At 54.1% G+C, this 26422-nt stretch overlaps 8 protein-coding genes across 8 annotated transcripts, besides 10 other annotated features; all 8 read right to left on the bottom strand.

Moving 5' to 3' along the window:
• Positions 1 to 1699: 1699 nt before the first annotated feature.
• EKO05_0006497 (uncharacterized protein) lies at positions 1700 to 3222 on the bottom strand (the record flags this gene model as incomplete). The annotated part of the gene is made up of 3 exons (XM_038940543.2): positions 1700 to 2370; positions 2420 to 2758; positions 2829 to 3222. 3 exons carry the CDS (start codon positions 3220 to 3222, stop codon positions 1700 to 1702), a joined length of 1404 nt encoding a protein of 467 aa, XP_038797991.2.
• An 853-nt stretch (positions 3223 to 4075) lies between these two features.
• Positions 4076 to 4099: a tandem repeat.
• A 465-nt stretch (positions 4100 to 4564) lies between these two features.
• Positions 4565 to 4601: a tandem repeat.
• A 1421-nt stretch (positions 4602 to 6022) lies between these two features.
• Positions 6023 to 6072: a tandem repeat.
• Positions 6073 to 8522: 2450 nt separating this feature from the next.
• EKO05_0006496 (uncharacterized protein) lies at positions 8523 to 9236 on the bottom strand (the record flags this gene model as incomplete). Its single annotated transcript, XM_038946134.1, has 1 exon — positions 8523 to 9236. One exon carries the CDS (start codon positions 9234 to 9236, stop codon positions 8523 to 8525), a length of 714 nt encoding a protein of 237 aa, XP_038797990.1.
• Positions 9237 to 9521: 285 nt separating this feature from the next.
• Positions 9522 to 9559: a tandem repeat.
• Positions 9560 to 9856: 297 nt separating this feature from the next.
• EKO05_0006495 (uncharacterized protein) lies at positions 9857 to 11593 on the bottom strand (the record flags this gene model as incomplete). Its single annotated transcript, XM_038946133.1, has 1 exon — positions 9857 to 11593. The coding sequence occupies one exon, from the start codon at positions 11591 to 11593 to the stop codon at positions 9857 to 9859; it is 1737 nt and encodes a 578-aa protein (XP_038797989.1).
• Positions 11594 to 12897: 1304 nt separating this feature from the next.
• EKO05_0006494 (uncharacterized protein) lies at positions 12898 to 13188 on the bottom strand (the record flags this gene model as incomplete). The annotated part of the gene is made up of 1 exon (XM_059636812.1): positions 12898 to 13188. The coding sequence occupies one exon, from the start codon at positions 13186 to 13188 to the stop codon at positions 12898 to 12900; it is 291 nt and encodes a 96-aa protein (XP_059492795.1).
• Positions 13189 to 14773: 1585 nt separating this feature from the next.
• Positions 14774 to 14804: a tandem repeat.
• Positions 14805 to 15023: 219 nt separating this feature from the next.
• Positions 15024 to 17427, bottom strand: EKO05_0006493 (uncharacterized protein; the record flags this gene model as incomplete). Its single annotated transcript, XM_038940571.1, has 2 exons — positions 15024 to 17271; positions 17336 to 17427. 2 exons carry the CDS (start codon positions 17425 to 17427, stop codon positions 15024 to 15026), a joined length of 2340 nt encoding a protein of 779 aa, XP_038797987.1.
• Positions 16045 to 16087: a tandem repeat.
• A 258-nt stretch (positions 17428 to 17685) lies between the features above and the next one.
• Positions 17686 to 17710: a tandem repeat.
• A 1041-nt stretch (positions 17711 to 18751) lies between these two features.
• Positions 18752 to 21046, bottom strand: EKO05_0006492 (slightly ste11-like protein; the record flags this gene model as incomplete). The annotated part of the gene is made up of 3 exons (XM_038940339.1): positions 18752 to 20245; positions 20306 to 20451; positions 20605 to 21046. The coding sequence occupies 3 exons, from the start codon at positions 21044 to 21046 to the stop codon at positions 18752 to 18754; spliced, it is 2082 nt and encodes a 693-aa protein (XP_038797986.1).
• Positions 20022 to 20057: a tandem repeat.
• Positions 20990 to 21013: a tandem repeat.
• Positions 21047 to 21528: 482 nt separating the features above from the next.
• Positions 21529 to 22856, bottom strand: EKO05_0006491 (slightly ste11-like protein; the record flags this gene model as incomplete). Its single annotated transcript, XM_038940321.1, has 3 exons — positions 21529 to 21706; positions 21758 to 22551; positions 22599 to 22856. 3 exons carry the CDS (start codon positions 22854 to 22856, stop codon positions 21529 to 21531), a joined length of 1230 nt encoding a protein of 409 aa, XP_038797985.1.
• Positions 22398 to 22436: a tandem repeat.
• A 1052-nt stretch (positions 22857 to 23908) lies between the features above and the next one.
• EKO05_0006490 (Glutamate carboxypeptidase II) lies at positions 23909 to 26211 on the bottom strand (the record flags this gene model as incomplete). Its single annotated transcript, XM_038940318.1, has 3 exons — positions 23909 to 24788; positions 24846 to 25800; positions 25914 to 26211. 3 exons carry the CDS (start codon positions 26209 to 26211, stop codon positions 23909 to 23911), a joined length of 2133 nt encoding a protein of 710 aa, XP_038797984.1.
• Between the last annotated feature and the right edge of the window lie 211 nt (positions 26212 to 26422).

The raw sequence follows: 26422 nt of genomic DNA, 5'->3' as shown, positions 1-26422 counted from the left end.
CGATAGTCCACGCACGATTCGTAACAGCGATCAACACCCACACTGCCTCTTCCCCGGCGGCGACCTTACTTCGAAGGGTTTACGGTACAGCAATGACAAACCCTCCAACCCGGCTATGTGGTAGCGGGGACTTCATCACAGAAAACATCATGTTGTGTCACAAACGTCTGAGTTGGCGGTAGGAAGGATGGGCATGCCAGACCAAACGCAGCTGAGTGCTTTGCGCAATGCAAAAGCGGGTCTTGATCTCCGAATTACGAATACCGGAGTTGTTTGAGGGTTGTAGGAGCCTGGAGCACGCAGCCTGAATGAGTCTCATTACACGTGCTGGGATAAGTCCATCGGTTGCAGTTAGTCAAACGTCAAAGGAACCTTAACAGCTGACGGAACGCCGTTGCAGCCGTTGAAATTAAAGTCGGTCAGCGATCCGTTAATGATCGGTGGTTTTTCTTACGATTCTGTAAGTGTTAGTCTTGGACATGACCTCGTGTTCGGACCAATCGGTGCTTCCTTTATTCGCTGACAGCCGTATCGTATCGCTTGCACGCTTGAACTGAATGTATGTACAAAGACAGTCCCATGTAGGTTTCTTGAGTCGTGCGTTGCTCATACATGGGTCGGGATCCTCTCTGGTCAGTGCGTAGACTCTGACAAACAGAGACTTGGATTGGGGAGGAAATATTTCCGTTTCGACGCTGTGACTGGTCCAAGCTGCAGGAAGTAATTCCGGGCGGATGCTCAAGAAGATAATTGCTCTGTCGCTTGCTAGTTTCAAGTGGAGAACTTCGCGTACCAATGCCGAGTTTGAAAGTCAAAGGCCCTGTTCTAGCCACGCTACGCCATGTGGAGACCATGTGTATCGAAGATCTTACTGTCAGGCGAACACGTCAAGATAACGCGACTGGAGTTTTATGAATACGGAAGCTCAGGGAGGTACCCGAAGAGACTTATCAAACGTGTTGATAGCAGTGTAGAATGGGGCCACTGTGAGAGTTCTGATGAAGGCTGTGTCGGTGTATTGCCGCAGTAAGAAGTTGACGGCGGATGAAGGGGTGCCAGCGTTCGCATTGACGACGGACTAAGCACGAAACCATGCGGGTGTCGGGTCGACCCTGCGATGGTGGGGGCGCCACATCAGCATGAGAGACAGTGATGCACAAGTTCATGAGGAATAGAGGTCATCAGATTTTCAATTACCTTTCGCAAGCTCAAATTCCTCATTTGTCTCAAGCTACGAACTTGGTGCGCGGACGCTCCGTGACGCCCTTCCTGATGGTGTTGCGACAAACAGCAACAGTCGTCTTATTTGTACATGTGAATCTGAAGAGAGATCTGAAAACAGATCGCCGTCTAAATGAAATAAAGTCGCAGACGTATAGCAAAACCCCAAGGACGCCCCAAAAAGCACGAATGTGCCGACTTGATCGATCATCCATTGAATGCGTGTGAATTGTTGAAAGAAGAGTTTCCCGTGTCTTGATGGACGAAAGCTGACCTTTTTCAATATCAGGTGTTCCCAAAATTGATACTCTGCGCCTATGCCTCCGTGAAATTTTTTGCCGTCATATTAGCCCTTTGTGAAGGTGGACGATGTGTATGCCACCTGCTTGAGTTCATTGAAAGCCTCTTATAACGCTGGGTCGTGAAAATCTTGTCGAGAGCCAGTCTGCGGTGATGGAAATAAATTTGTGCTTCCAGATCATGCACCGGAGTAATATTGCGGTACTCCATGTTGGTTATAAGCCATAGGCGGACCGCCTTCTTCTTGCACCTGATTCAGATGCCCTGGTTCTGCGTACCATTGCGCGCTCATTGATCGACCAGGTATTTGCATGGGCGAAATTTGGTTCTGTTCGTACGAGCCCCAAGCTGGCGGATAAAACTGGTGAGATTGAAGTACTGGAGCGGAAAGAGGGCCTGATGTTGATCCTCCCATGGTAGTAGTGTGTAACGTTGGTTGACTCGTATCTATACTGGTTGGATAAGGGTACGGGGAGGTTCGCCGCCCAAAGTTCTCATGCTGGATTCCAAGACCATGGCCGGGGTATTGCGGCGGTAGCCCTTCAATGTTGCCGTAGGACATTGATCGTGTTGGAGGTGGTTGGAACGATGGTTGCTGGCCCCATGCATGGTTCTCTGGGTGACCATACGACATTGTCGAGCTCGTGCTCATAGTAGCTGGAGTGTGTACACCAGAAACACCGGACTCGCTTCCATATACAGAGTTCGCTGTCGACGGAGATTGCCGCCAGTATGTTGCGTTCGAGTTAGGACTCTCTGCTATCGTTGACGAGGGGAGATAGCTAGTCGTCGGGGGCCACTGTGTCTCTAACGGAGGGGGGTATGGGTAAGCTGCATGTTGCACCGGGACTGTACCTCTTAGCAAACATCACACATATTGGGACCATATAGATCTTACCTGCACCTGAACTGGGTATTTGATGGGGATCTATTTCTGATTCACCCGAATATCCGTAAGGCGCATTCGGTGCGGCTGCCGGGGCTCCATGAAACGACGCACGGTAGTCGCCAACCTTTTCACCTGCATGCGAGGGTAGGTGCCGTGGAGATGAGGCTACGGGTGTTGATGGTGTCCCTGTACTCAGATCTTTGACTGCGCCTGAAGGGCGCTGCGTATCCATGATGTGTTCTACCGGAAAGAAGTTGCACTCTTTCTTCAATCGTATGCAATTGGAGCAGCGACCTTGTGGGTCATCTGGAGCCAGAAGGCATCGGATCTTTCTCCGTCGGCAGTGTCCTGCATTGGGTTTGAATTAGTCGCTGCAGTCGTATTTGAGACGGAGGAGAGGTTGGCTTTGTAGACATACCACACGCGACCGAGGTTCGGTGGTACCCCAACTTGTTGCGCGCCTTGTTACTTGTTGGCGACAACTCGTCAGAAGTCGCAAGAGCCAGATTGCGCATGTGTGGCGTAGATGTCGATCGTCGAAGTTCTCCAGGTATCTTGCTTTTGGATGAACGTCTCTTCTTGCCGGAATGATGATGTACCTGACTGGTGGAGTCTGGCCCAGTCAAGGTGTTCCTGAATTCGAGATGCTCCGTTGGACTTTGGATAGAGGTGGGTTCTGCAGCAAGAACGTCGACGCCAGGACTGTGATTCGGAGGATCAAAGGACATTACGTTAGCGACAGGCTGTATAAGTAACGGCTGGTCTAGTCTGCAAGCGGTCTTCTTCGCACGGCGGTCCGTTCCCACAGCCATGTGCAGCACTGTATTGTCGCAATTCCCGAATCTGAGCGCACGAAACCAGACAGGGCATTGAGGTGTCCTGGAAATATGAGCATCAAATGTTTAAAGTTCGGGAGGATCCACCGCGCAAATGGGAATCTAAGCGACATGCGTACCTAGAAAGTCAGGCAAGAGGACTTCTCAAACGTTGGAGCCCGCACTAAGAGTTGTCTTGGGACGGGAGCAGTTGGCGGAGGCGATTGCGGGCGATCGACCATGCCACAGGTTTTCAGGCGCAAAGGGTGTAATGGGCAAGGATTCAACAGGTTTAGGGCCAAACGACAAGTGGTGGTCCCGGTCCGGAAGTGAAGACCAAAAGAAGGGGAGATGGTGAAGCACTGGTGCACTGTATGTAAGCTAGCTGTCACCACCGCATGGGCCACTCTCACAACGAGCCAAAGTGCAAAGTGACAGGCGCCAAAAGCAAAGGCTGCACGAGACGAAAAGATTCAGGGACCTGATGTTGAATTCTGGAACGCGTCTCTTTGGCTGAATCGAGTGGATGAAGAAAAGTGGCGAGGCAACACACGCTATTGCCGTAATGGGCCTGCTGCGTTGGAGTGCCCAATCAGCCCATACAGCAGAGGATTCTGCAGGCATCCTGGTGGCTTGGCCGCCATAAGACGATCTTGTGCCAGTGTGGAAGGAGGAATTGGCAGATCCCTGTACTGTGGGCTCAGACCAACTGATGTGCGGGATGGATGAAAGCTCGCTCCCAGGTTGACGAGTCTGTACGTCGTGGTGCTGCCCTGACCCGCGGACACTTTTCCACTCCCACCACGCCATCGGTGGTTGACAGGCAGGCCGATGACACGAGCGGTCCATAGCCGCGGCGGCCGCCGCCGCCGCCTAGCGTCAGCAACGGGCTTAGTCGACGACTGCAAACAGGTACCTAGCAGGACCCAAGTCTTTGTGCGCGTGAGTCTGGGACGCCGTCGGCGGCAGTTGCAGTAGGTAGTCGGCCTTTGCACGTCGTTCCGAGGGTTCACCTGTAAGGGGCCCACCTGGACGCATGCTGCAGGAGCCGGAGACACTTAGCCCTGCTCTGTGCGCTGGGACGAGGCCTGGGGAACGTAGGTTGCATCAGGGGTACCTTTCATCAACATGGCCGGATCTGAGATGACGAGGATGTTCGTGGAGACAGGGCCGAAATGCCTGAAGCCGAAGCTGACGCGCTTAGTGGAGACACGCCAATGACGGCAGATGTTGCGACGCTCCAGCACGAGGGCATCTCAAGACGTACCTACGCCCCTCTCCAGGCCTCTTCTCTGTGCAGACGACATTACCCGCGGTCGCTGCAAGACCGCAGGCAGGTAAGCGCAAACGCAAACACAAGCGCAAGTGCAAACGCAGGGATGACGCCTGCGCAACTTGCTGGCGCCGGCACTTGCAAGTTGCAACGAGAGCGAGAGCGGATACGCTGCGACAGATGGCTTCAGAAAAGGAGTCCTTTCTCCACACTCGTTCATCTCGCTAACCAGGTGCTGAGAACAGCGTCCATTCATTTCCACACGCGTCATCGTCACCAACGACCAGCAGCACTGTCGCTACTGCTGTTGCACAGCACATGTCACTGGCTGCTGCACTGGCTGCTGCACTGGCTGCTGCACTGGCTGCTGCTGCACTGGCTGTTGCGATTATCATTGGACGTACCCGAGGATTGGATCATCAATATTGGAGCGCAGCAAGGCCAACAGAGGCCTGACCCAGCGCAGTGGCTCTGAAGACGTGCATGACGTCCACCACACCCAAGCCTGGGCACTTCCACAGGGCAATCGCACGTGGGACTCGCCTGATCGAGATGGAATCGGGCCTTTGCATCTTGCCTCCATTGCGCATCCAGGCCGAGACCACGCGCATCAACTTCGGTCGCCTCTGATGGCCGTTCCCCGACGGCATCTCCGTCACCTCCCCACATTGGCGTGATGGACCTGCCCTCTAGTGCGGTGGCCGCGGTGGCCTTGCATGAACGTCCACGTCCATAACGAGCAAGACCGGATCGTGCATCTGAATCTTCCATGAGCATTTGGCTACCCTGCCTGTTACTGCACATGTCAAGCATGCACCGCAACGCGCCTCTTATCTCCGTCCTCCTCTGCTTTGGCTGCTTTGCCCCTGCGGCCTACATTGGCTTCTTCCCTAGTACTTTGGTCGTGCCTCTCCGTTCATACCAGGTCGTCGGATTCTCACAGCCAAGCTTTGCGAAGACACTGAATTTCGATTGGGGCATTGAGTGGGTTGCACTACTCACACTTGCCCATCTACTGTGGTAACCTAGTCTTAGCTCGCTAACTTCTCTTCTTACTCAAGCCCAACACCACAAGCCGCACATTAATCACCACCACCTCAAGCCGGCGCTATTCAAAATTGCTAACAGCCTGCTTCGCTATTGCAAGCTGCATTCGGCAAGTGGCTCGTCACTGCGACCCCCACAGAGTGCCTTGGAGGCATCGGCCGACCCTTCACCATGGATTTGTTCGAATCTCTTCGTTGGTGACTGTAGAGCTCTACCAGTACCTATTCAGGATACGACACTACCAAGTCAATCAGGGCTCTCACCTTGGTCATCTCCAACTTCCTGGCGCTCAGAAGAAGTCATGCTGTTGTCGTTGGGAAAAAGCAAGCTACTCACAATGCGCCATACATGGACCGACATGAACTGTACCAATGGTCATCAACAGAACTGTCACGGCTACCATCATGCCAAGCTATAGGATCCCTGTGCTATAGTACGATGCAACAGACTCTCATTTTCGCGTTGTGTTTCTCGTCACTTCTTCTTCTTCTTTTTCTTCTTCTTCTTCTTCTTCTTCTTCTTCTTCTCCGTCCTATGTGCGTCCAACAGCAACCGTGGCAGTGGCATCGGTTCCCGACTTCAAGCAACATGACCCACACGTGACATCAAATCAAGCACTGTAGTTAATGCATACGAACAGCATTGTGTCTAGTTCTCTACCAAGAACTATTCCTTGCTCTGCCCTTCTCTACAGTATCCAGTCAAGGCTACGCCAAACCAAGGCAGCTTCGACCATGTACAACGCCAACTCTCATAAAGAGTCACGTATCCATTTCGCTGACTAGAGATCACCTCAGCAAGTGTGTTGTCTGTGCGACCAATTTGCGCTTGCATGTCACTGAATTAACATGACTGGGACGTCGTAACCTCACAGGACCTGCTCATTTTCGTAAGTCTTCACGCCCACCAAACCCCTTAACCAAAGCGGCTTAGTAGGGGTCGAGCAGCCCTAGATTCCCGCAATCAATCAATCTGAACTTGTTTCAATTTAACGTTGTAAAGTTACTCGCGCTTGAAATGATCGCCAGTACCTACGCGTCTAATTTGCCGGAACTGCCACACGCCCGAGTAAAACAGTCGGTGTACTGCGCTCAGGATTCGAGCCTCTTCTTGGAACGAGGGCCGGTTTGATGTTTCTCTCTTTCTTCGTTCGGGTTGCGTTATGGTGGAACGTCAGGATTCAAGTCATCCAACGATACGTCAATGAGAGAATCTACTCCGATGATTCCTATTTCTATACGACGAAGCAATACCCTTGAGACGGAGTAATTATTCTTCGCACCCACCAGCAATCACATCATCGGGTTTTGCGGCCAGGTCCAACTTTTTGCAGGACGCGCAACTCGTCGAGGCTAATGCAGCAGCAATCTCTATCCTCAGTTTCGTCCACATCTCTGATCACCAACGAATATGCTGATCCTGCCACAATGAGTTGTATCTCCTTTACGCTAACCGAGCTACCGGAGCTGTGCGTGAAACAGCTGATGAGGCGGAGTATATTCCGTGTCTACACCATGTCACTCATTGAAGCGCCACAACCGATACGCAAGCCCCACAGCTGTCTGCTTCACCGATACCTAGTGACCTTTCGCTGGCTGCAAGCCTAGACGTTAGACTCGTCCGGATTGCGAATACCCGGGCCTCGAGACAGCTGTAGGCTCAAGGGTGCGCCGTTGCGCCGGGTTGTCGTAGCTAGAACGCGTGCGTGAGTTGGATTCAAAGAGCACTAGGCCTACGCAGTTTTGTACATGTGACACGTTGCAACCGTCTGGTACCCTAGGCTGCAAAAGAGTTTTTTTTTTTTTTTTGCGACTCAGCATAACCACTACTGAATGACCTGATCGAGTTTGGTCTCGTGAACGTTGTCAGGAGGCTTCTTTCACACCCAGCTACTCAATGTTAACCGCTGGGACTATTTGATTCATGCCAAGTTCTCCGTCTCCAAACGAGTCGGGCAGCTGTTGGACTCGTTTACGCTAACGATCATAGACAGTCACTGTGCTCCGGGGGGCTTGCTCTTTCCAGCCTCTCCTGTATCAATCTGACGATTGATCGTTTACTACCTACAGGACTAAGAAATTCGCTCCGCGGCCAGCCTTGCTATCCAAAATCAGCACTGCCGCAGACTTTCTCCTCTCTTCGATAGCGAAACACGTGCCCGCGCCTGTGGTTGTGCCCTTACACATTCGGCAGCATCAAAACGCAGTCTCATGCAAGCCACCATGAACGCCAGCGACTATAGACGATTGGATGGAAACGGATCCTCGATGCATTTTGAGGATCGCCGTTTCGCTACCGATCACCGACTCTCACCCATTCAAACGCGCATGTTCAGAATGCGATACCAGCCCAATCGAGAAAATGAGCGTCATAGCGACCTATCTATAGGGCTTAGAGTAGACGCGGACCCCGCACGCCATATGCGCACCCTCGCGCCGACTTTGAGTCTGTTGACTACTGTTATCTCGGCTCAGGCCCGGATTGGCTCTGCAAGCTTGGCTTTTGGGGGCTTTGAGCGGAAATTCGCCATCAGCTACGCAGCGCTAGGTTGCTGTTCCACCCAGTCTACCGGAAAGTCATGCTGGTTTGGATCAAGTGCGATCAGCATCGCTATGCGGCTGTAGCCTCGTCTTCGTATTCTTCACTTGTGCTTACAGTTTAGCTCTGTATCGCCGATCGAGCACTGTAAGAGGCGTCTTGTAAGGTCCTGAGTGATCCCCTGCTGCGCGCGGCGCGCCTCAACACTGCGTACTGGTGGAAGTTTGGTTGTCCTAAGAGTTGTGCATACGCCAGACGTTCAGGAAATGCGTGAAGCTAGCATCAGGAGAAGGGCCTCGGTATGTAACCTGTGCAGAAATACTGGTGGTACATGAACCTAAGCCTACGCTACCAGCGCCAACATGCATTAGAAAATTGTACGACCGCAAGTATGTCCGATGTTAAGCTCGGAGGCAGCACCGGTATCTTCCTCTCGTGCTCATTTTACGATAGCGATCAGGAAACCATCATAATTCTTATCCCCGACCGTCTGGATCACAACGCCGTCGAGTCTATCGTCATTGCCCACGTTCTCGACGACACGCCGCGCTCCAACGATCCTTGGATCGTCCGTATCGTTCGCAAGCCGGCCTTGCCTTACGACATTGTCTACAATGATACACGATCCAGGTTCGCAAAGCTGGATGGCGGTGTCGACATAGCTCCAGTTGTTCTCCTTGTCCGCGTCAATGAAGACGAGCTGGAACTTGCCCAGCTTTCCTTCCTTGACCTCATCTACTATCTTTGGCAAGACTTCGACTCCAGGACCAAGACGCACATCCACTCTATCCGCCACTCCGGCATGCTCGATGTTCGATCGCGCAACCTTGGCATGGTGTTCGTCTACCTCGACACTTATAACCTTCACATCAGGACTTGCGTTTGCAAGCCAGATGGTTGAGTAACCACCCAGTGTGCCGACTTCGAGGACATTCTTTGCTCTGAGCAGGCGCGCCTGCAGCTGGAGGTATTTGCCTTGCGAAGGCGACACGGCTATATCGGGAAGGCCTTGCTTCTCCGAGTTCGAGAGTGCGTGCTCGAGCACGTCATTTGAGGGCGTGGTGCGCGAAGAAGGGTGCAGGTGGCCAAGCGAGTAGGTGTCAACTGCAGACCAACGAGGGTCTTTCTCGTGAGGTTGGCCGTGGCCTGACATGGTGACTTGGATTGAGGACGAAAGCTGAATGTTCAAAGGTGAGTGAAGCTCCGTAGTTAGCAGAGCTGAGGGGTAGGTGGCTCTCCTCACAGGCGGGCACTACGGGCGCTTTATACGCGGAAACTCCGGCAGTCCATACAGAGTGTACTATATTAATTACATCTCGTGACTTGGTTGCCTGTTCATGATGGCAGTGCAATTGGTTGTGTAGAATGGATGAGTGTTCTGCCGCAGGCGGGGGAGAGCTGCAGGGCTTACGTATCTTGCATCTGATAAGCGACACGTATCTCCGAGCCGCATCTCCGTATCGCCGAGCTCCATCTGGCAAACAACATCATCATCTTACACTTGGTACAGCTATTGTAAACCTAGAACGACACAGAAAAAGCAGACCACCTGCACCTGATGTCTGTGAGTTTACAGCGCTAGCTTTCCGCGGCTGGATGACCAGCTTCCAATGCTCGTCAACGACTCAGAACTGTTCAGATTTTTTGATTCGGGACAAGCAATCTCCATTCTGTCTAATGGCACCAACGCCTCGCACTCTCGAAGTCAGATAACTAGGAACAGTTATTCTGCGTTTCAAGTGCTACATCTCACAACCCCACCACCTATATTCCTCATAAACCGCCTTCCTCCTTCTCGCCGCCCTGTGACAAAGGCAGAGCCGGCAATCTCTTATGTAAGTCCATCGACGAAGCTACTTGCGCACTATCACGTCTCGTAGACGCCTGTCTCCCCAGAGCAATCTCCATGCCTTCGAGCCCTCTCAATCGGTCAGCAGCGCCGTGACACGCGCCTTCGGAATGTCTGTCCAGCATGGACAGAGCTAGACCGTACTCCGAAGAGCGTGTGGCAGGCGAGGAGTAGACATCGCGTGGCTCCCCGAGTCTGACACCCCGTGTTGTCTTCCGCTCTGCTGATATGGTCTTGTCGGGGCTGCGCATCGGTCGAGGCCTGTGTTTGGACGACGACGGATCTCGACTCCGCATGCTCACGCTGTCCATCGAGATCCTACCGGCTTCGATTGCCAGAGACGTTCGACATGCCCAGTCTGGACTTGCGCTTTCAGGTTTCGCCTTTTTCTCTGTAGCCTTGGAGGAATGCTGAAGATCTAAGCGAAGCTTGCGGAAATTCTTCGATATCGAATCGGATTTACTCCATGTTTTTGTTGAAGCATCACCCCGTCGGTGCATGAAATTGAGTGGCCTTTTGCTAGGTATAGTAGGAGCAGACCGTAGGTGTTTATCTCTCAGGTCTAGAAGCTGTGGATCAGACGCGTCGTCGAAAGGAGACGCATACTGGTCGATCAAATGCTCCACGAGGATAGATTCCCTTCTCGATAAGGTAAAGTCGGTGATAAACTGATGAGGATATGCTTGCTCGTTTTGTAAAGAAGTTCTTGTTGTACGAATAGGAAGAAGGTCTTCGTCGTTCTTCGTAGTGAAGTCTTTCATGGTAGGAATCTTCGATTTCATAGGAAGTTCAGACTTTAGGGGACTTACTTTGATGACTCTCATCGCAGAATCTTCGTGGATACTCGCCGAGGTAGGCATGATCTTGACGTGAGTAAACTCAGCTCTCCGGATGATTGTGTCTTTTACGTGCTTGTCTTCGTTCCCCTCTTTTTGGACAGAAACACTGGAAAGTGTCTCGCCCTTCTGATTGCGTGAGATCGCATCGCTTAGGCTGCTCTCCACCTCATCGTAACAGTTCCCCTCCAACGCGGTACTGATTTGCGGCTGGGAAAAGCTCTTGTCTTCACCTTCAGACATATGAGACACGTATCTCCGGGGTATCTGCAACAGTATCTTACGACCTTTCTGGATTGGCGCATTGTAGATCCTCCTCGATGGTATTGCGATCGCCTTGCCGCTACTGCGAGCTTGTTCTTGAACTTCGAGGCGGAACTCCTGGTGCTCTTGCTCTAAAATGCGTGGATGGGGTGTTCCACCGAAACTCTTGCCACCGCGGAGTCTGTACCTCTTCAAGACACTGTCAAACCCATTATTCCCGGGCGTGTCTGATCTTCTGGCAGATTTGGACGATGCTAGTGCCTGGTAATAATGCAAGTTCCTCTCCAGCAATACCCTAAGGTCTCCATCGTCCTCTTCTTTGACTTTCCTTGCACATTTGAGACATCGCGCCACTGTGTATTCCAACCCATCACTGCAAGTTTGACCGTGTTCTTGAAATACCTCAAACGTGATAACGTTATGCACTTGTTGACTGTCACTATCTCGTCGAACCTCAATGAACTCATCTGGGTGCCCGCATCTGAAGGTGCGGCGGAAGATCCATGGGTGAGGTGTGTGGCCGTCTTTGCGCAGGCCTACTGATGCTGTAAGATCGTTCATCGCTAGTTGCAACCCAACTATGGGGCTTACAAGATTGCGCAGTTGATCGAGGTGTTTATGAGAAGATTGCAACAAAATGCGACTTTACTCCTTTCACCGCTGCTGCGTTTGCTCTGCTTGTTGTTTCAAATAGCACCCAAGAGACAGACAAGCATCGACAGGTAAATGAAAACTGCAATCACCGTCTAGCAGGCCATGAGAGAACCTTCTAAAACTCGCCGTGACTGGCTAAATGCAGTAGCGCAACAGGGCAAGCTTGATTCGGTTACCTCGATGTTGCTTCGACTACGCTCCCCGTCCTCGAAACCGATCGCTTGTTCTTCCAACAGTTACCATGAGATTAGAGGTCACTGTTTGGCGATCAAACACCGTAGGTCTCTTCACAGGATGTGTCGACATTCAGCACCAACATTTGTATCTTCCGAAGAGATCAGTAGCGACCATTCAATTAGGAGGCGTAATCGAAAAAGTAAATGAATCCCCGCTGCTATGCTATAGAAATCGACGAATCCAGGGTACTCCAGAAACAGGGTATAGATACAGTTGTTATAATGCTCCCCTAATAACATTCCTTCCTGACCGCCGCTAAAGATCATCATCGCTTCTGGCCCCCTTGCTAGAATGAATCGGGCGCCCTCCGCCTTTGAGACAAATAGTACTTCACAGGCTCTAAGAATACGAGCTCAGTTGTGGCAGTTTGGACAGCTAGGTTCGAGAGACGTGCAAGTGGCGCTGCGGAGTATGCATATCTGCGGTGACTTGGCGTCAGATATTGGTCGGCGCACGTAAAGATGTGATGTTTGTCCAATCCATTGGTGTTGTGTTGGTCCGATATTGCGTTTGTTTTTTGTTCGCCGTTTCTTCCTCCTCTTGTGCAGACGTCGACTATCGCAACACACTTTCCCACATGCAGCTTTTGCACAAGCCTTGACTCCTGTCAATGACCTTGTGCTCCCTCTGTGTCTCAGGGCAAGGGAATCCAAGACGTTCTTCTTCGGCCTGCCGACACAGATGTAGTACTTCTCCGTCAAGTCGTTGGGGCTGCGCCACCCAGTGCTCGCAGGCGTAAATTATATACTGGACCGTACACATGTTGAGGGATTTGGACAAAGTAGATCCTTGAGGGTTGACGTCTTTTGCAGCGGTTATGGGGTGACAGTCTAGTGTAGACAATGGTGATTCGACAATGTTTGTGCTGATGATGTAGTGAAGTCTGAAAGATGAGAGCTTGCGTAGTAGGACGGAGCGGAGCGCAGATACAAATAGCTGATAGGAGTAACAACAAAAGGTACGTGACTTCCAGGTCATATGGTATTTATGTGTGAAGACATGTAGAAGTGCAGGTCAGAAAAAGCAACCTTGGAACGCACCGACATGTAGCACAGAAGCACTCCCTCAGCTAGGACCCCATCATCGCCACCCTTACCGCTGACCTCGCATATCCCTTCTCCTCCAACGCCTTTCACGAGAACACCATACACGACGAACGAAGCAAGAAGGGGATCCTGCTCAAACAGGGTGCCTGAGTGGTGCGGAGGACGACCCAATGCGGCGGTCGGTTCTGCTCGAACGGTCAGCGGCTGCAAGTGCGGCATCACGGCCGACCTCGCAGCTCACCGCCACCGGTGGCAGCATGAGGAGATGAGAATTCTTCGTCGAGACGACCAGCAGGCATGTTGCACGAAAAAGGATCCTGTGGGGTCGAGTGACGCAGGCACAAGGGCGAAGCCAAACGTCCGAGGTGACTAGAGGGTGACTAGTAGGTGACTACGGTGGATGCGCGCTAGTCAGATTGTGTCCAGCCCGCAGCCAAGTCCAACACCAGGCCACTGCAAGTCATCCGCACCCACGAGTCTTGCCGTGCCCACATATGCGGCCGTCGCCAGGCCAAGGTTCGGCTCGTTGCAAGCAGCCGGCGACTATGCAGCAGGCCAGGTTAGAAGTCAAGGGGCGCCCCATTCTGTGCGGATCGCAGGGCTGGCTATCCAAACGTCCAACGGCAGCTAGCTATGCGACCGTTACACCCCCGGTAGCATTCCAGCCCAGGCCCAAGCTACCATGGGACTGGAACAACCGAATGGGAAAGGAGGTGCATGAACAAAGCGATCGCAGTCCGATGCGAGGCTGCAATCTTACTCGACCAGTCCCTTTTCTGACGGCGAAGCTGTCACAACAGGGGAAAGAGCGGTCAGAATCCGACATGGTGGTCAGCGATATTGACGTGCATACGGAGAATCTGGTTCGGCTCGACTGGGCCGAACTGCCATCTGCGAGGGGTGCTCAATCCGTATGCTACTCGCTGCTGCAGAGTGCAGAGTTGCACTTGACAGGCTCCGCTTGTCGGACCACATGATTGACAGTACAATACAACGTACCATTCGGCCACTCGCCATGTCGCAATACTCACCGCTCCAACACAGGCTGGCGAACAGCGAGAGTACCTGAGCGTCTGGCATGATATTTCACTTTTCGTGCCGCCATCTTGAAAAGATTGCCTTATGACCCTGGCTGTGTACGACGACAGCGGAAGCTTGAGCACTTGAAGATCGAGACCTCTCAGCGCCACTGCCACGAACGGCAGGATGCCGTCGACCCTGGGACGCTACACCCGAAACATGACGAGCAGGGAGCCCACTCCAGCACTCCAGCACCCAACATGAAGTCGTCACGAAACACGGACTCCAGAGGCAGTGGACTCGGAGCTGCGAGCAACGAAAGCCGCGACCCACAGACATCTGCCGTGGCCAATCTATGTACCACGCTCAACGGGTCTGACAGTATGCACCTCATCTCTACCAGGGAGGGCTGCCTACCCGGTAACCCATGACCGTATTTTCGCTGCTACCCACCGTTGCGGTACCTTGTCTCAGCTGCCAACGTCACTTGTCAGGAGCTGGCCCGGCTACACCTAACCGCCGAGCTCCCTGATATGACTTCAACAGCACAAGCCGATACCACCTGCTCTAGCGTTTACCCTACACAGTTTACAGCACAGCAATTACACTACAAGGTCTTTCTTCTAGCCTAACACATGACAGCCAAGCTCACTAATATGACTTCAACAGCACAAGTTGACACTACTCTAGTGTTTATCCTACACAAGTCACGGCACAGCATTCACATCGTGAGGTCTTTCTTCTGGTCATGCCACCTTGTATCCTCAGCCGGGCGACGGCATCAAAGGGAAGGGAAAAGGAAAGGAAAGGAAAGGGGAGGGGAGGGGGGTAGATTGGATGGCGGAGATGGTGAGTGTAGGTGCGTGAGTTGTGACTTGCGTGGCTCTAGTCATTGTTGTAGTTGTGGGTATATTATGGTATGCAAGTAAATGGAATGATATGTATGTATAAATGCTCCTACCCTAGGAATGCATGCTATGCTCTATATATGCTCCGGGCCCAAGACTTCCTAATCAAAATTCAAGACTCGAGTTTCAATCGAGCAGTCCCTCCCCGCCAAGACCGCCGGTCAGACCCTTCATCCTCCTCCCAAGCAGATCGTCCTCGCTCGCCAGACTGACCAGGCTCTTGCGCCGCCCTCTCTCGCTCTTCCGGGCCCGGGCCCTGCCCCTGCCGCGCGCAGTTCGATCGGGCGCGGTGGTGGCTAGACTGCCGTTTTCCGCCGGCGGCGTGAGATTTGCCTTGTCCTTGCGCAAGACCGTCATTTCCAGCGGGCGGTCGTCGTCGGCGCTGCTGGCGGTGCCGGAGCGGTAGTGGTGTCGTGTGCGGCGCGTCGAGGGGGAGCGCAGGCCGTCGACGGCTTCGGCCAGCCCGGGCGTCGCGCCGCTGCCGAAGTAGTCGTCGCGGTCGCGGCTGCGCTGCCACGGGGTGACGGCCGCGCTGGGGGCGGTGCTGTCCGGCACCTCGCGACCTTCGGCGGCGGCAAAGGCTTCGTCGATCCACTTGCCGCAGCGGTAGATGTACTTCCAGCCTTCTGGGAACACACCGACGAACTGCAAGAAGCCGTGCGAAATGCCGGGGACGAGGTCGACGTTGACCCAGTCCTCCTCTCTGAACGCACCGCGCGCCCAGTCCAAGCCCAGCTCCTTGGCCGTGGCGAACTCGGCACGTTTTGCCTGCCGCAATCTTCCCGCAAAGATGACTGTGTCGTCGACGAGCGGATCGCGCTCGCCCGTCAGCATCCAGGTCCGTGGGAACTTGGCAAGCAGGCTCTCGGGCGCGAGGAGGGGCGAGAGCAGGAAGTCGGTGCTGAAGTCCGGGCGGTGGTGAGGCCCAATGTATAGGATGATCATGGCGCGCATCATCTCCGGCGTCAGGATGCGGTCGTTGAAGTAGGATATCATGGACGACGTTGCCAGGCGAGTTTTGATGGCTGTAGCCGGAGGCGCTGGGCCGGCAGCGGGTGGTTGGAAGACGCGGGGCGTTTCAGGCGAGGCTCGCGTGGCTACCGGTGACATGCGGTCGGGCGTAGCGACGGGGTGGGCGTTTGTGAGATTGGTGTTGATGTTGGGGAGGGCGGTGGTGTCTTTGTTGGTGTGCGCGGCGCTGAGCTTGATCATGGTCTGGGGCGAGGTGAGGACGCGTTCGCTGGTGGGCGTGTTGGCGTCGGTCATGCGCGCTCTTGGCTTCTCGTCTTCGCTGCCGGAGTCGTCGGAGCCGTAGGGGGTGTTGGGAGCGAGGTGGCGGTAATCGTCGCTCTTGTGGCGGAGGATGGGTCTGTTGGTCTTCCTCACTCTCCGGTCGCGAATGAGGGCCATCTGCTCGTCTGTCATCCAGTTGCCGATGTTCATGTCGAGGGCAGGGTAGATCAGCATGCAGCCCACTGGCGGCGGCAGCTCGTGCTCGCCCTGCCAGCGCCGCGTCGCCGTGGAGCCGCTCTGCAGAACCATGAGCACCATGGCGACGGCCAGGTTCCCGCCAGCCGAGTCGCCGGAGACGACGATCTTGGGCTCGTGCTCGCCAGAGAGCCCCATGCAGCGTCCTCTGGTGGCGACGATGGTGTGGTAGACGTCGTAGCACTCGTTCAGCGCGTACGGGTACGGCCACTCGGGGGCCTTCCGATAGTCCAGGCTCAGCACGGGCAGCGCCGTCTTGCCGGCCCAGCCCATGAGCTTGTCGTCGTGGTTGCGCGGGTCCATGGCGACAAAGCCGCCGCCGGGCACGTCGAGGACGAGCTTGTCGTGCTTCTTCAGGGCGCTGAGGGGGCCGTTGAAGTACAGCCAGGCGACGACGGGGTCCCTGTAGCTGCTCTCCTTGGGGCGCGGGATCCTGATCTGGCGCGGGGGGTACCACATCAGGCGCGGGCGCATGAGGCTGGTCAGAGCAGAGATGTAGGGCGTGGTGCCTTTGTTCCAGGCGACGCGCAGGTGATCGACGGTCAGGGTGGCCCTGATCTTGCGGACCTTCTCGTCGGCCTGCTCGGCGCAGACGAGGTAGTAGGCGCTGAAGACGATCGACAGCACGTCACGCAGGCCCCTTGGCTTCACCTTCATGGCGGACCAGAAGCCGGCGTCGAGGGCGGTGGTGACCCATGTGGCGCGGAAGTAGGAGCGCGAGTAGAGGGCCGCGAGCGGCTCCGGGCACTCGAGGCCGACGAGCTTGCCAAAGTTGCGGGCGACGTAGAGGTAGAGCAGCGTAACGAGCACCGTCTGCCACACGGTAAGCCGGGAGCTGAGCAGCGCCGAGAGGCGGCGGAGGAGCGGCGGGCCGTGGCGGTCGCCTCTGGACGTCTGTCAGTGTGCAGTAGGGAGCAGCGTGGAGTTACGCGCGGAGCAGAGAAGCCCACCTGTACAGGTAGAAGGACCAGAAGGAGACGACGGCCAGCACCTGGATCTTCCTGAACTGCACCGACGGCCGGCCCAGGACGTGGTCTATCATGACGCTGCCTCACTTTCGATTGCCTCTTTTTCGATATCCTTCTATCACGTCTCCTTTTCTATATTTCCACTCGAATTCCTTCTATTTCCACTCGATTTCCTTCTATTTCCACTCGATTTCCTCCTATTTCCACTCGATTTCCTCCTATCTCCACTCGGTTGCCTTCCCTACCACGTCTCCTCCTCGGCAGCGTCGTGTGCTTGGGTCCGCGGCCGTCTAGTCCGTGCAGCGTCGTCTCGTCCAGACGTCATGAGGCCATGAGGTGAGGTGAGGTGAGGTGAGGCAGTGGAGCGCTATCTGTCCTTTGCACGGTACACTGGGTGCTTCTTCCCAGCCAGAAGAGCAGCAGCAACGTGCAGTGAGGGAGTTCAACCACGTCAGCCGTCGTCGCCCATCCTTGCCTTTCCCCACACACAAGCCGCCTCGTCTTACTAGTAGCTCCATCCGCGCCTGTGGTTGGTCTGAACCTTGCATGTGACAACGGTGAAAGAAGCCCCGGCCTGCCATGTGAGAAGGCCGTAGCTCGCACGTGAAAGCGCTATGATGCCGTTGCGCTCTTGGCACCCTCTGGCCCTTGGCGCTCGCCTCTTCACATGACCGTGGCTCGTGCTCTGTGGCGGTGCATGCCTCCAACGGCCACTTGACCTATCCTATTGGGAGAAAGACCGCCCGCCGCGAAAACTGGCTTGCAAGGACGATGCAAGGGGGATGGGTCGTGCAGAAGCTGGCCCTTTGTCTCGTGAGTCCTGCCTGCCCGTCGCACAAGGCGAGCGCCAGAAGCGCAAATGAGCGCAGCTATGTATTCCACCGCCTCCATCATTGTACATCACGCGCTTCAGTCGCGCTGTCTGTTCTAGCTAGGTTGTTTTACACATCATCACCGCTGTTACGGCGTGTAGCTGCTGGCGCAGGTGGTGGTGGATCCAACAGAAGCGTCCACCAGAAAAGAACGAGCTTCTTCGTGACAGTATATGTAGAAGGAGAGTTGCTCAGGTGCCCTTGATCATGTCCTGTGCAGGCAGGCGGTTGCTCGCTCCACCCGCAATGTTATGTACTGCAAGTGGGATGCCCCTGTGTAGTCCACTTTTCTTCCGACACCATCCTCGCCAGGATTGTTATCAACAACTGCAGGAGAAGCGAAAATAGGGAAGGTGTAATCCCGATCCTGATATCACCAAAGAAAGCTGCTCAAATGAGCAATGTCATCAAATGACCGTATCCCTCTTACACGCTCTTTCAAGCCTCTCTTAAGCCTTCCTCAGAATTCCTTCACGCCTCTTTCAAGCCTCTTTCAAGCTTCCCTTAACCCTCCCTCAACCCTCCTTTACGTCTCTGTCCTCGCCCCAATCCCCCGCACCCACTCACTGACCTCGAACCCCACCCTGCGCAGACTCGCATCCGCAAATCCCTTGCCCTGCGCCTTCAGCACCGTCAGGCAGCGAACCTGCTCGTCCAGCTCCACCATCTTGCTCTGGCCCGGCCCCTCCTTGGCCTCGTAGCTCTTGACGTACAGCGTCAGATCCGGGCCCACGGTCCCGCGCCACAGCGTCGCCATCCACTGCCAGTGATCTGTCGGGCTGTACGCGTCTTGGATGGGGATGCGGGAGGCATACGCCACAGATGCGTGCAGTTGGAACGTGGGGAGGATGACAATCGGCTTCTTGGATACGCTGCATGACCTGACCGTCGACGTGGTCAAGCTGGGAGACGCTGATTTGCGCGGCGAGTCCGGAGGCGTGGCCGAATCTTTGCGGTCGCTCGTATCCATCTCAGAATCCTTGCATGACGGCGATTGGGACTGCGCGATCGGTGTGGTGATGTAGTGAACCATCTCCTTGGATATCCCGTGCCAGTCCTTGATGAGGTCGAGATAATCTTCAAACGTAGCTTCTTTCTTACTGTCTGATGGCATCTTAGGCGGCTTGCCGAGACGAGCGCTGTATTCTTCATCTTTGGCAAGGAAGTCGTTGAGCCAGACTGCCAGCTCCTTGACAGCCTTCACATCGTCGCCCTCGATGGCGATGATGGCACCACGCGTCTGAACAGCTGGACTGCTTGGACCAGGGTCTTTCAATGGAGAACAGATGCGGCCGAGCAACTTGATCCGCGCCTGGTAGGGAACGCTGAGCACCATGGCTTCGACACTCCTGCTCTGGTCGTGAGACGGTGGTACAACAATGTTGATATCCGCAGCCGAGGAGCCTTTGCGCGCTAACTCGTGCTGAGGCAGGCGCACCTCACGTGGAGTTCGAGCCGAGGGAGGGTGCATACCAGCAGTGTTAGGAGGTGACACGCGCACGTGCATAGGCGGCAGTGAGTCGCGACGGGCTGCACTCTGTGGGTAGTATGGCCCTTCGGGTCTACGAGCAGATTGAGGCGGGCCGTAGTCGTATCGACGTCTTTTCTGTCCTGGCGTGAGAGGGCTGTACATGTCCTGCTCACGGAGAGAAGAAGGGACCTGGATGTTACTGAGTCTCGATGGGCCCGGTCCACGTCGAGCGACAACGGGCGAGTCCAACGACAGGCTGCTCATCGTGGGCAGGTAGCTCGTAGCGGGTTTGAGTTCTTCCACGGTGTCTGGAGGCGGTAACGTTGATGTGGATGTGGATGTGGATGTGGATGTGGATGTGCTTGGAGTCTCGACAGCGTAAGGGCTAGTCGGAGTTTTGATGCTACGACCACCACACTTTGGGCAACGATACTTATCAACGGTAGTATGCTGACCTGTTGGGTTTAAAGGCGACGATCCGGGCTTGCTGATTCGGCGAGGTTGATAGCGATAGTCTGGATACTGTTCGTGATGTCTAGCTTTCTCCTCCTGCGCGTCCTGTTAGTCTACACAGCCATGCAGCAAGGGGGACCTGGGGGCCACACTAACCTGGGCAAGGTCCTGCCAAACTTTTTTTTGCTCGTCACCTTCTGCTTTCCACTGCTCGCCGATGATCTTCGAAATGTCGGGATTGTTTAGACCAGGGTTGCGACGGATGATGGCTTGTTGATGATGTTGTCGATAGAGGATAAACGCTACAAAGGAGTCAGTGGCCGATCAAAATAACGCCGCAAACAAAGAAGTCGGCTGTCTTTGTCGACACACAGGGGTGTCAGGATTGTGCAGTGCCACCAACCGCCCTAGCCGATCTAGCCGCCGAGACAGCAAACAAAGAATGACAGACGTACCATTCCTTGGACGGGGGATTTTCGGCTCAGGCTGACAGAGACAAACACGTGGTGAAAGATCCCCAGACCCTACAGACACAGCACTCGCCGGTGTTTTTACCTCCGTCGAGCTTTCACTTTTGACGGCTTCTTCTGTACTGTCCTCAATTCCAAGGGATGCATTCCTCTTCCTGGCTGCTCGTGGCGAAGTAGGCGTCCGCTGCGCTTCCTCCTTGTGGTGTTGGACGGGGCTCGAGTTGGGCGCACATCTCGGTATCTGGATCCTACTGCTTTTCCTCAAACTACGGCCAGGTTTGCCGTCATCTGTTGGAGAAGGCAGGTTGTCATCGCCAACTTGCATGTTCGACTTGACGTATCTCCGGGGCACGCTGAAGAATGTTGCAACAGGAGGCGGAGGAGGGGAGGAAGACCGAATCGGCGGCAGTACACAACTTGCTAGCATTTTGCAGAAGACGACGAACCCGCTGATCTAATGGGTCCCTTTGAGAGAGCTGCTCATTGTACCGTTGAACAGGAAGGGAGAGACTGTCCGTAGAGACACCGAAGTATGTGATGCTGGATGAAAGCATTATGTGGCGCTGCCATGAACTCTGAACCATTCAGTACTCTCCGCAATCTACTCCGCAATTCAATTGTCCCAGCCAGAAACGGTGAGAGCGCGTGTCGCGTTCGACAGCAGACTTCTTTGTTCTCACCCGGCCCGAAGCGGCCAAGACACCCTCTCAGACATTCCTGCACCCCTGCAACCAGTCATGCAAGGGGACAACAATGCCGCAACCTTGCACAACTCATTACAGACCTGCTGGTCTCGGAAACTGCATGATGGTGTTGTGGCCGACATGTCATCCCTTCCTCATGAGGCACAGCTGCAGCCATCCAGGATTTCACTGGCCGTTTGGTATATGCTGTGTTCAGCATGGATCGCTAGTAGCCAGGAGGGAACTTCAGCTTAAAACTTGGTGTATCCTTTATTACTGTCTTGTCGTCTTTGTCAGGACCTTGGGTTGACTCTCCGACATTGACAGTGTGGTTTCTGCGTAGCAGGCTTGCGGCTGCTCTTCCGATTAGTTGGTGAGCGGGCCCGCTGAGATGTATATCATCCCTGTGTCACGGTTAGGCTAAGACAAAGCTTTTGTATGCGCCAATCACTTACCAAAAGAGGTGTTTGGCTGCGTCGGCACATTTGTCAACTCCAGCTGCTTGCAGTTTGCTCACATTGTCATCCTCCTTCGACTTCAAACATGGCTCTTCTACGTAGTCGAAGAGAGGTGCTTGCTTGCCCGTACCGGATGCATCGGATATTTGTTTCGAGTATAGCTGTTTAGCTCGGACTTGGTCCATAATCAAGTTGTTAGGTTCCGGCATGAAGATCTCGCCGTGCTTCCACCGCGATGCTGTTTGAGACAAGACCGTGTTCCAATACGTCCACAGAAACACCAAGTGGTGTTGGTCTTCTGCGAAGTGTTCTTTGTTCCTGTCTTTTCTTGATTGGAAGCGTGGCAGGAACGTAATATCCAATAGCTTGAGGATTACAATCTTCATTGGTGCTGCGACATGCTGCGCCAGCTGGTCAAGATTCTCAAACAGCCCCTCGATACTGCTGTCAATCGCCTTCAGCGCATACTCCTTCTCTAGCGTAGAGTATTCCAGCAGGTCCCAGAGACCGAACGATACGGTGAAGATGGACCACTCGTCGACCTTGCGCAAACGTTCCGGAACACCGATGCGGTGTTTCTGCTTCTCATATTCTAAGAATTGTTGCACCTGTGTCTTGAAGTCAAACGTGACCTGGGTGTTGTTGTTGTTGTTGTTGTTGTTGTTGTTGTTGTTGTCTGTGACAGGGACGGCCTGGGCGCGGATATCTGAGTCAATGAGAGACCCGATGGTCGTAACATCGCCCTGTGGCGGCATGGAGCGAGCAAAGTTATCCATGAAGTCGCAAGCGAGCTACATGGTGTTAGCAAATGCAAATCATGAATTCGATGCGGACTCACTTCTTTACACAATGTCTCGGTCCATATTTCGCCACGACTAGAATCTCGCACAACAGCCTCAGACTTCAATGGTGGAGAAACTCGATATTTGCCTGTGTCAGACCAATCGTCGCCAAAGACAACCACTCTGTGTGCTGTACCTCCCCACGCTTCGTGTATGTTGTGCCCTAGGTGATCATGTTGTAGCCACCCGAGGTACAGCACAATCAATACGATGGCTGCAGCAACGGCATGTAATAGTCTCGGAAAGAGCCTCATGCTTATCCGGGGAAAGAGAAAACAAAGAACGATGGAGAGTATGATCGGCCCAACGCGACAGAAAAAAAGGCCGGGACGAGGCGACAGAAGGTCAACGTATCGCTCAAAAGAAACCTAAATGGATGCGCAGCTAACAGTCAGAAAGGCCAAACGGGGTCGAAGGCATGTTTGTTCAGATATCGCAGGTTAAACCCAGTCTCACTTGGGTTAAGGTGGCAGACGAATGACGACGCCTTGCAAAACAGGAGGCGCGTCGCCTTGCAGGCCGGTGCTCTGACCCCGGGTACTAGGAGTAGATACAGTCTGGTACGCCCTGGAAGTGGGAACATGTCGCGTGCGCTTCATTGCGCGGCATTGCAATCCCAACTGTGGCATTTGATGCCTGTCGTTTCGTGGGTCTTTCGGAATGTTCGGCAAAGGAGCGATCCAGTCTTCATCGTTGCTGTGGGCCCGTCCCGCTCAGGCAGACCTTCCCAGACAAGAACCTGGTACAGTTGACACCGTTGTTGGCATGAAGATGCGGTCAAGCTTTCTCGAGCTCTTGGATAAGGTGCGCCAGGTGAGGACGTGGCCCGCGACAGCCGGACAAAGTTACAGCGCTGCTCTAGGCTGGGTTGGGCATGGCGTCAACGCGAGAGCCCGTTTCAGAGGGAGCGCGGATAATATCAAAACACCGTGGCTTCATTGAATCGTTTACTCATTAGACTACAATTACGTGCTGCGCCTGCAGCATGCGTTGCATATCCACCTCTACCGTACCTCGATCCTGGTGCTTGCGTGAAGCTCTCTCGTGATGCTAAACTGATTGACCGCAAGTAAGACTGGCAAAGCAGAGTATTGTTGCAACCAGATATACCGATGCAACGCTCAGACAAATCTGCAGGAACAACTCGAATCTGCACAAAAAATCCCAAGTAGCTTGCTTACTCGTTTTGAAGGGATTTAGATTTTTGGTTGTGGTGCTGTTGGGAAGTATCCATCATCACGTTGTTTCTGATCATAAAGCCTTGCGAGAGAACCTCTACGTGACCGCATTGCCGCCTACATCTCCACTAGGTCTTGAGGATACTGGCAGCGACCAGAATCGCAGCACTGGTCTTTTCCACCCACTCCTGCGCCAGCTCGACATCCTTATCAAACGTGATGCTCTCGGTGATGCCTGGGAATGTTACCGGCGCATAGCCAGTGTCGCGTCCAGGCGCGAAGATGGTGTGCTGATAGAACTCTCTAGTAGGCAGACCACCCTGAGAAGTGAAGCCACGAGAGAAGTCGCGCGCCTTGTGGTTTTGAACCGTGATTAGTGCGGTGTCGTTACTTGCGACAGCATGGTCACGGAGGTCATTAAACTGCCGTGCGGAGGTCTCGAAGGTCGAGATGGCATCTACTAGGGCTGAGAGATCGACCGTAGCGTTGGCAGAAGCGATTGTGGTGTTGAGCGCTTGGAGGTAGGTGTTCAGCTCTTCGACGTAGTCTGCAGGCTGAAGAGGGACCACGGGGTCATTGACCATGTGGTACAAAAGGAGAGTCAGGTACTGGCCCATTGCTTTGTGTGTGTGGAAGCCTGGGTCGCCAAATGTGGCCATCCAGTGGTACGAGTCGTAGTTGGAATGGTAGGGGTAGACTGGATCGTTCGGTCCGCCACCAGCACCCATGTCGATGGCAGCAATACCACGGTGGAGAAAGGCTGTGTAGTCACTGCCGCTACCAAGGACACCAACTGTACCGTCGAGTGTTGACCACACATCGTACATAGTCTGGTCGCTGCTGCCGTGGAAGGGATAGATGATCTTCTTCATGAGGCTAGTGCTAATGGCATGAAGATCAGGCGTAGCTGAAATTTCAGGGATTGGTCCCGAGACGGCGACGTCAATGTTCAGGTAGGAGACTGCGGCGTTCTTTATCCACGGGATGTACTCTTCCATCCACTCGGTGCTGTATGGGAATCGAATTAGCATACAGGAGCATACAATAGTATTTAAATCATCGTACCTTCCAACCAGACCATACTCTTCGGCATCCCAACTGCAAAGTACGATGGTGCGAGCAGGCTTCCATCCCGTCTTTGCAAGCTCGCCGAATGCTTTGGCCAGTTCAATGAGTACAGCACTTCCAGAGTTGGGGTCTGCTGCCCCTCCAATGATCCAGGCGTCGCGATGGTTGCCAACAATGACAACCTCGTCCTCGAGTGTACCATTGATGATGCCGATAGCATTCCAAATAGAGCCATAGGTGTCATTCATGACATTGCTCATATCAAGAGTGGCGCCCGATCCAGCGCCTGTGCTGTAGTTGACGCCAGGAATGGCACCGACCCAGCCAGTGCGGTTGACTTGTACACCTGAGGAGCCAAAGCCATTTAGGGCTTGCAACAGTGGCTGTGCCTCGAGCCACGAGATGGGGAGGGAAGGGATCTGAGGAGTAATGATGCTGCGGTCAGATCTTGGAGAGTCTTTCTTCGACACGTAACCTGGAGTCGTGGGGTCACCAGGATAGGTGCTCAGGAACTGGACACTACCTCTTTGGACAGTGGTAGGGTTTCTTGCCGGTCCGTTGGGGTACGCCAGTTGTCCTTTGGCCTCGGTCATGTTGCCATCATCACCGGGATCAGAGAAGATGACCGCACCGATCATACCATGGTCTTGGGCGTTCTTCACCTTGAGACCGCGGAACGGACCACCATATTTGGCGAGAGCGATCTTGCCTTCGAGCTCGACGCCAAGTGCCTGCAGACGCTCGAAGTCGACCTGTTGACCTCTTCCAACGTAAACGTATTCTGCAGAGGCGTTACCGGTGAAGGAGTAGCCGTGGAAAGTCGAGATGCTGTTCGGGTAGCTGGTGGTAGGGTCTTCTTCGAGCACGGCTTCTTGGAGCGTTGGGGTGTACGTGCTGCCGTTGGGATATGTCAAGACGAGTGAGTGTGAGACTGGGTAGTTGAGGAAGACATCTGGAGGTCGTCAGCAGATAGTCCACCACTGCAGTTGGCCTTTTGACAGCGTGGTCCGGTCCACTCCGTCCTCACTGTAACGTGAACAGTGGGGAGGTGTTTCGAAAGCTTACAGTATTCGTCCAGCCGAGATGTGAACCCATAACTTTCCCATTTATCCGCGGTCCATTGTGCCATCGACTCGTTCCTTCCTGCAATGTGGTCGCCATGGGTGTAGTAGTAGGACCATGTAGAAATGGAGGTGTTGTCAAAGGAATTGATCAGAACCTGTTCATTGGGGTCCAATACAGGTGGGAAGGTGGCATTGACAGCCTGTCGTTTGATATGGGCGTGGGCATGACGCTTGAACACACGCTCACGCTGGCAAGCTTCGGCGCCAATGGCAGCGAGCCAGAGAAGTGATGTTCTCATGTTTCCCACTGGAGAGGCACTTCTCGATGGCGGGCAACATGATCAGGGAGCGGACATGTCGCATTTATAAGTCGGAATACATGTCCATCGCACCCTTGCACCAAACTTCTGATAACGGCACCACGTCGTGCCGATTCTAGCACAGCAAAACCGACGAGAGAGTTGCCATGGCGGCATTTCCAAGCATGGAGACGCAGAGCTTCTGCGCGAC

The sequence above is a fragment of the Ascochyta rabiei genome, chromosome 10 (genome assembly GCF_004011695.2).
Source record: "Ascochyta rabiei chromosome 10, complete sequence".
Classification (NCBI taxonomy): Eukaryota; Fungi; Ascomycota; class Dothideomycetes; order Pleosporales; family Didymellaceae; genus Ascochyta; species Ascochyta rabiei.
The sequence above is the reverse complement of the archived record's forward strand: the minus strand, read 5'-3'. Positions and strand labels throughout refer to the sequence as shown.